Source organism: Myotis lucifugus, unplaced genomic scaffold, assembly GCF_000147115.1.
Source record: "Myotis lucifugus unplaced genomic scaffold, Myoluc2.0 scaffold_0, whole genome shotgun sequence".
NCBI classification, from domain to species: Eukaryota; Metazoa; Chordata; class Mammalia; order Chiroptera; family Vespertilionidae; genus Myotis; species Myotis lucifugus.
This window is the reverse complement of record NW_005871048.1, coordinates 16,929,969-16,938,469: the sequence shown is the minus strand read 5'-3', so window position 1 is coordinate 16,938,469 and position 8,501 is coordinate 16,929,969. Positions and strand designations below refer to the sequence as shown.

The following is an 8,501-nucleotide window of genomic DNA, read 5'->3' as shown; positions in this document are numbered from 1 at the left end:
GTACAAAAATCTGTTGCATTCCTACATATTACCAATGAAATATCAGAAAAAAATGAACAATTCCATTTGTAATTGCCACAAAAAAAGATAAAATACCTAGGAATAAACTTAACAGAGTAAGTGAAAAACCTATACACTAAAAACTACAAGATATTGCTGAAAGAAATTGAGGACACACACACACACAAAATAAAATGATATTCCATGTTCTTGTATTAGAAAAGTCAATATAGTTAAAATGGCTGTGTTACCTAAAGCAATTTATAGATTTAATGTAATCTCCACCAGAATCCCAATGACATTTTTCAAAGAAATGAAACCTAAATCCTCAAATTTGTATGGAACCATAAAAGGCCCTGAATAGCCAAAGCAATCCTGAGAAAAAAGAGAAAAAAGCCAGAAGTATCACATTCCCTGACTTCAAAGTATACTACAAAGCTATAATAATCAAAACAGTAAGTATTGGCAGAAAAAAAGAGACACACAGACCAATGGAACAGAATTGAAAGCCCAGAAATAAACTCATACATATATGGGCAACTAATTTTTGACAAACAAGCCAAAAACATACAATAGAGAAAGGAAAGCCTCTTCAATAAATGGTGCTGGGAAAATTGGAAAGCCACATGCAAAAGAATGAAACTAGATTGCTATTTGACATTGCACACAAAAATTAACTCGAAATGGATTAAAGACTTTTATATAAGAACTGAAACAATAAAATACATAGAAGAAAACATAGCTATGAAGTATATGAACCTTGGGCTTAGAGGTGTTTTTGTGAACTTGATCCTGAAGGCAAGAGCAATAAAAACAAGAACAAATGAATGGGACTATATCAAACTAAAAAGCTTCTGCACAGCAAAAGAAACTATCAACAAAACAAAAGGCAAGCAACCAAATAGGGGAAGATATATGCAAATAATACCTCCAATAAGAAGTTAATATCCAAAGTATATAAAGAACTCATACAACTCAACAACAGCAAATAAACAATCCAATTAAAAAATGGGCAGAGGATCTGAAGAGACACTTCTCCCAAGAAGACATACAGATGGCCAACCGACATATAAAAAGATGCTCAACCTCACTAGCTATAAGAGATGCAAATCAAAACCACAATGAGATGACATTTCACATCTGTTAGAATGGCTATTATCAGTAAGACAAGAAATAACAAGTGTTGGAGAGGTTGTGGAGAAAAGGGAATCTTCATTCACTGCTGGTGGGAATGTAAACTGGTATAGCCACTATGGAAACAGTATGGAGGTTCCTCAATGAATTAAGAATAGAGATACCATATGACCCAGCAATCCCTCTTCTGATTATCTACCCCAAAAAACTCAAAAACATTTATTTGCAAAGATATATGTATCCTATATTCATTGCACATTATTCACAACAGCCATGACATGAACACAACCTAAGTGTCCTTCAACAGATTGACTGGATAAAGAAGATGTGGTACATATATGCAATGGAATACTACTCAGCCATTTAAAATGTCAAAATGTTGCCATTTATGTTAACATGTATGGATCTTGAGAGCATCATGCTAAAGTGAAATAAGTCAGACAGAAAAGGACAAAACCATGATACATAGGATATAAAACAGAAAGCAACAAACAAACAAACTGATAGACACATAACAGTATGGTGGTTACCAGAGGAAAAGGGAGTGGGGGGAGGATGAAGAGGGCGATAGAAAGAGACTAGATTTTGAATAGTGACCACACAATGCAATATACTGATGATGCATTATAGAACTGTACACATGAAACTTATATAATGTTATTAACCAATCTTATCTCAATAAATTAATTTTTTTAAAAGGCTGCTCCTCACCCAGCTGGGGTGGCTCGGTAGTTGAGCACTGACCTATAAACCAGGAGGTCACGGTTCGATTCCGGTCAGGACATAAGCCCGGGTTGCGGGCTTGATCCCCCAGTGTGTGGCATGCAGGAGGCAGCCAATCAATGATTCTCTCATCATTGATGTTTCTATCTCTCTCTCCCTTCCTCTCTGAAATCAATAAAATACATATTAAAAACAAACAAACAAAAAAACCCAGCTCCTCTTCTGTGAAGCTCTTCCTTCCCAAAGCTGCAGCTCTGTCCTGCTTGTGCTCCCTTTAATTGTGCCCATTATTATACCTGCTCTACTCCATTGCTATTGCTGATTTTCAAGACTTTCTCCTTGCTAGGCTATGAGCAACCTGAGGATGGGATCTTTAAATACCCAGTGCCTTGCATATGTTTTTTACTCAATAAATGTATTCGTTTACTTTTAAAAAAAGTAAATGAGTATATTAATGGCCAAGTGAATGAATGAGTTTTTAGGGAATGGGATTGTAAACAAACCACTTGTTTAAACCCTTCAGTTTTAATCTTATCTCAGTAATCACTAGCCAAACTAGAACCTCCTAAACCGGGTCTTGTTTATTATTCCCGGTTACTCAAACCTACATAAAGTCCTAGTGAAACACACAGGGCATGGGCCACTGCCTGCCTCACACTCGACCAGCATCAGGGAGACCACTGATTGTCTCTAAAAGAAAACAAAAGACACAGTGGTTTTGTTTCTCTTTTATTGCAACCCATTGCAAGGTCAAAAGATTCACAGAAATATAGATACTACAAACCGAGTAAATTTCCTTTATCCACTCAAAAAGACATTAAAGACAAAGGACCAGAATTTCCACTACAGCAATATATTTCATAGCCTTTATTCTGAAAATACTGTTGACATTTTGGAGAGGATAAAAAGCCCTGCATTAAACGTGTTCACATACATTTATGACATTCTAAGCAAAAAACAAAACAAAAAAATTCTATATTGCCCAGAAAAATCATTTTAAGCCTCAATTCAAAGCATCTAATGAGAACACATTCAACAACCACCACAGGATCACTCGAGGTAATGCATTTTCTGGTTGGTTTTTTTTTTTTTGTTTTTTTGAGATTAATGCTTTGAGGCTGGATAGGACATTTCTAGAGATTTCTACAAATATACCAAAGCGGTTTTCCAGGTTATGTGGCATCAGGCTTTCTGGATTAGTCAACATCTTAAAGAATAAGAGTGCAAGCCCCCCCACCCCCCAACCCAAGCTGAAGCATGTTATAGTGCTGCACTTTAGATCAAACATTGCAACATTAAAAAAATCAATTGTACACTTCTGAAACCATTTGACAACAAACTGTAACACTCCAAAATTATTACAATTTTGAATTGAAATGGCACCATCTGTATCAAGGATGGCTCTCCCTTCTTTAGTCTTTTTTTTCAACTATTTAAAATATAGTGTGACATATATAAAAATTAAACTTTTGCTTATTCACTCAAGCTACTATTACTATTCATACTGTCTTATAAATTAGTTTTGGATTAAAAACCAGTTAAAATATTATGATTTAAGATATTTTTTCAGTGGAGGGGAAATGAAAACAATACAGTTTGATGTGTAAGAAGAATTACAGTTTATTAATAGTAAACAGCTTTTTTTTTCTTACACAAACTTTATTCCCTTAAAATTAAATTAATAATCCATTTAGTGACAGAAAAAACACCCTTGGTGGGTACTGACTAGATTTTCCTAACTGATTTGGATTAAAAGCAAAAAATAAAAATAAAAAGCCATATCAAAAACATGTTGACATAATCAAAAAAAGCAGTTGTTTGCATTTTTGGGAGTCATTATAAATAAGTGAATGACATTTGAATGTAAAGCTATTTTTTGTTTCTTACAGATAGTCTCATTTTAGCAATATTGGGACTTACAGAAAGTTAAACGCAAACTTTAGTATACCTGTTAAAGACCAAAAAAAAAAAAAACCAAAACAGCTAGTCCATACTGGGGAAGAATAAATAGCAAACTCACAAGCCAGGGTTTTGTATCTAGCTCTACTGGGAAAGATAATCACTCTTTAGCATAAAAAGGCTCCCTGCTGTCTTGATTATAAATCTAGACAGAGGAAAGGTTATTTGAGCCTGAGTCTCTACATGGATTAACTGTAAATATGTGTGAAATCAAAACATTCATTTACATAGATCTTTTCTTAACTGAAAGGTGTCGATCTTTAAACAAAGAAATGTTTATTTCTGACAAGTGTAAACAGAATCTTAAAGAAAAGACTTTATAATTTTTCTTAACGCATACATTAAACAGCAATAGATTTTTGCAGTAGCATAAGAACTATTTAAAAATAACATGCATATAACCAAAAACCTGCTCTAAAGCCCAAAGCAAAACAAAAAAAGATTGTCTATTTATATCACTCATTAATATTCTATTAATGTGACTACCCCCAAATCTCAGAAATATAATTTCATAATTACCCAAATTAACAAAAATAATTAAATGATCTGTAGATTTTTAAAAAATAACTTCACACTATTAATTACATTGATGACTTTAATGTGAATAATGTGAAGATTAGCTCCAAATACCATTAAAATACATCCAAGACCAGTTACTATCCATGAAGTAAAAACTAACACAATGCTAATGTAAAACTCAACTGAAATATTTAGTACTCAACAGAACGCATTTGTAGACTGATGAATAATTAACTTTTGTGAGCTGGCCAGGGGACTGTTACCTCCAGATACAAATTTCACAAAAGGCTTTATCCTCTCTAGTCCCTAAGTCACCTACCAGATAGCAAGTTGGCCACCCACGGAGACACTGAGTTAGCAGAGCCACAGTGGGCAGCATGCTCTCCCAGTGGCCCGGAGGGAGGCCCCTATGTCAGAAATGACACAGAAAGAAACTGCCCTGGTGTGTGTGCGCATGGATGTGGGAGTGAGAGAAGCTGGTTTCCAGGCTTCTGACTACTGCAACATCACGTGTGTTCTGGTTGTCATAGCAGCAGTGCGCTAGTCTGTCTCACTAGGAAAGAACGCAGTTGCCTTCATTTTAGGGCATCACCAAGTGGTAGGAATTAGAAGTTCAAAATACTATATTCAATTCTTTTTATTCCACAGTAAAAACACTTTTTAAAAAAAAGAGAAATAAGCCTTTGAACTTAAAAATTAAAAGGTTTATGGCGTTTAAAATCTTTAACTTTTAAGAAAAACAACCAGCTCACCTGGGACTAAACAGCAATTGCGCTTATGCTAGGCAGTATGCGAACGAAACACAAATATACACACTTGGGTACACACACAGACATGTGACAGTTAAAACCTTTCCAAGAGATCACCCGCCCCAAATCTACACCCCTCCCTGCCCCGCCGAGCGGCCGCGTGGACCTGAGCGTGGGCAGGAGCGTTAGGAGGAGGCCGCGGACATGTTGGGGGTCCAGCCCATCTGATAGGCTCTCTCCAGGGTCCTCTTGCAGTCCTGGAGGACGGTGCTGAAGGTGATGTGGGGGTACTGCTGCACCAGCTGCTCCACCGTCACCTCATTGACCTGAAACCAGACAAGAGTCGCTGTCACACACCTGGACCGCTGAAACCACCAGCTGCCCGCATGCACCGGGTGCTTATAGTGGCACCAGGAACCCGCCCCGCAGTCCCTCTCCGCGGTGTGGGCAAGTGCTCAGTGAGAGGACACATGGCCCTTTTGGTCTGACCGCCCCGGTTTGCTAAATACCACATTCGCCCTTACAGACTTTTAAAAAGACATAAGATATTAAGACATCAAATCTGTTTTCTAGAAGCATAAATCACTGCGACTTGCCGGGATCCTAAATGCGTCCATTGAAAATCTAGTGCTTAGATTAGAAGGTGAGGCTGCAGTAAGTGAGCGTGCGAATGTGCATTTGACTTTGTCATCAACCTGCCAAGCTTTTTAGGACAAGATTGTAGATAGAAATGCTGGGGAAAATGTTTATTTTTCTTCCCTTTAAATGTTAAGATATTGCAGACTTCAAGTCCCTCTGCGGAAAGGGCTGAGATGGGAGGAATCAATAATTAAAACATACATGGCTGGCAGGTCAGGGATGGCCCCACTAGACCTTAACCATCAAAGATACCACCTTGATTCTTGATTAGACAAGGCAATCAGACAGGCCTAATTAAAACTAACACCTGTACAATTGCTGTGCTGTGAAGGGATTAATTTGTCAATTATTTTTAAGCTGATTGCAGTTCATATCACAGGAGTAGACAGCTTCCTTCATCCTTTAGATAAATAAATGATTAACCTGAGAACCACAACTTTTAGGGAGCTTTATTTAAAATCTTTACCAAACACTTGGGTATTTTCAAATACGTCAATAGTTCATTTAGACTAAGTAAGCGGGTCTACAGGACGGGGCTTGTACACATTTCTCTGCTCCCTTTCCTTACCTGCCCACCACGGGGAAAGAGCAGGACCACCAGGAAAGCCCTAAGGTAACACGAAAGCCTTGCTGTGTGCCTTTCCATCCTGCTTACAAGTACGATGACCACGATGTTCAGTCGTCTGCACTATTCTGAAACCATAGGGTATTTTCTGGGTGACTTGGAAAACTGTGATATATATATCATGTTTTTATATACAAATCTGAGAGTTGATTTTTCAGCATTGCAGTGATGATAGTTAATCTTTGTCAGAATATTTATCTATTCAAAATTTGCTTGTATAGAAATCAATTTTTATTCTAAATTCAAATAAGACATGAAGTTAATTCTTATTGTGATATAGAGATGATGTATAACATTTTGTTTTCAAAAATAAGAAGAAAATAATTTTGAATAAAAAGGAAGAATTGATATATGGAGTTGAGAATATGAACTGATGGTCTTAAGAGGATTTTTAAGCAATATAATTTTTTAAAATTTAAATTTATGTTCTAAGTCTTGCCTGTGTTGAGGCAGCTTCTAATAGTACATTTAGAAGGCCATGTGTCATACAGCCCCATCTCTCTAGCCTGTTTTTTATACTAGCCACTCACCTGACTGAATTTCAGGTTATCAAGCTTCCAAGTTCTGTCTGGCCTCAGGGACTTTGCACATGTTGTTTTCTTTACCTGGAATACTGTTTAATACACTTCCCCTTAAAACCACCTTCTCATGCATACTTCCTACTCATTCTTTTTTTTTTTTAAATTTGTTAAACTATTTTGTAGTCTCAGGTGGGTAGCACAGTGACTCAAGATTTATATACTTTATTATGTAATCACAAGTCTAGTCACCATTTGTTACCGAGCAAGGTTATTGCAATATTACTGACTACATTCCCCTTCATCTTTCCCTACTCATTCTTGAGTTCTTAGCTGTAATGTCATTTTCCCAGGTAACTCTGGTCACTGCCCTCTCCCTGCTCCCCTCCCCAAATGAAGTAAGGCTTCCAGGTTTTTCACTCTTCCAATATTGCCAACCTCTCCTGTATAGCACCTATATTACAAAGTTAGTTTATAATTGCTTTGTTTAATGTCTATTTCTCCAATGTAGGATCCATAAGAGCCATATCATTTTTTTTTAAATCTATGAGCCAGGCCTAATTACTAGTGAATGAATGATCTATAATAATAAAAGCATAATATGCTAATTAGACCAGACAGCCAAATGACCTTCCAGACATCCTTCCGGACGACCTTCTGGATGAAGACAGTGCTGTAAGGGCCAAGCCTCTTGCATGAATTTCATGCATCGGGCCTCTAGTATAACAATAACAACTAGAAATAAAAATTAGAAATCCAAGAGCTAGGGCAAGCTAGAGATTAATGTAATCATAACCACAAAGCCCAGCAATTTCCTCAGGAACTCATATTCAGCTCAAGAATTCCCTCCTTCAGGAAGCCTTTCCGCAGCAGGCCTATCTGCCCATGAGGTTGGGTTAGGCACCCCTGCTCTGTACACCCACAGCTGGCACCCTGTGATCTTTGTCCCTGATTTAAGCCCTCTCACACTGCATGGCCATCATCCCCTTACTTGCCCATCTCTTTCGCCTGAACTAAAGCCTCTGCCTTTGACTGAGGTTCTCCAGCTGTGCACATGTAAAGTAGGAACATGGCAACTGCGTTCACACCATGGACTTTAGAGTCAACTAGAAACAGGTTTGAATCCTGGTTTCACTTTACTTCTTTAAGATTTGATTTCCTCAACTGTAAAAACAGGATAAAAGGACTTATATCATAGGACTGTTATAAATGATTAGCTGTAATAATATGCCTAACACTGTGACTGACTTAAAAAAAGGCCGCCAGACCCTGGCCAGGTAGCTCAGTTGGCTAGCACATTGTCCCAATATGCCAAGATGCCAAGGTTGTAGGTTTGATCCCTGGTCAGGGCGTATACAAGACTCAACCAAGGAATGCATGAATGGGTGGAACAACATATCAGTATTTCTCTCTCTCACTCTCTCTCAAATCAAGAAGTAAACATTTTTTTTTAAAAAAGGACCCCAAATGGTAGCTCTTTTTATTACAGCAGAAATGATTATGGAGTGCATGAGTTAACTGTCAACATGTTAGGATGACCAATTCTCTACAATAATGCTCAATATTGCTCCACTTCTGAGATATTTCAGAAATAAATTTTTATAACATTAGTTATAATGTTCAAAATAATATAAT

General features: G+C 37.3%; 1 protein-coding gene across 1 annotated transcript in view; it reads right to left on the bottom strand.

The window, feature by feature from the left end:
• Positions 1-2,573: 2,573 nt before the first annotated feature.
• The window catches only part of FBXL17 (F-box and leucine rich repeat protein 17), a 445,268-nt gene continuing 439,340 nt past the window's right edge, over positions 2,574-8,501 (bottom strand). The window contains exon 9 of the mRNA XM_006081173.2: positions 2,574-5,410. Within this exon, the coding sequence (XP_006081235.1) occupies positions 5,270-5,410 (141 nt within the window). The 3' untranslated portion in view covers positions 2,574-5,269. The remainder of the gene's footprint in view (positions 5,411-8,501) is intronic.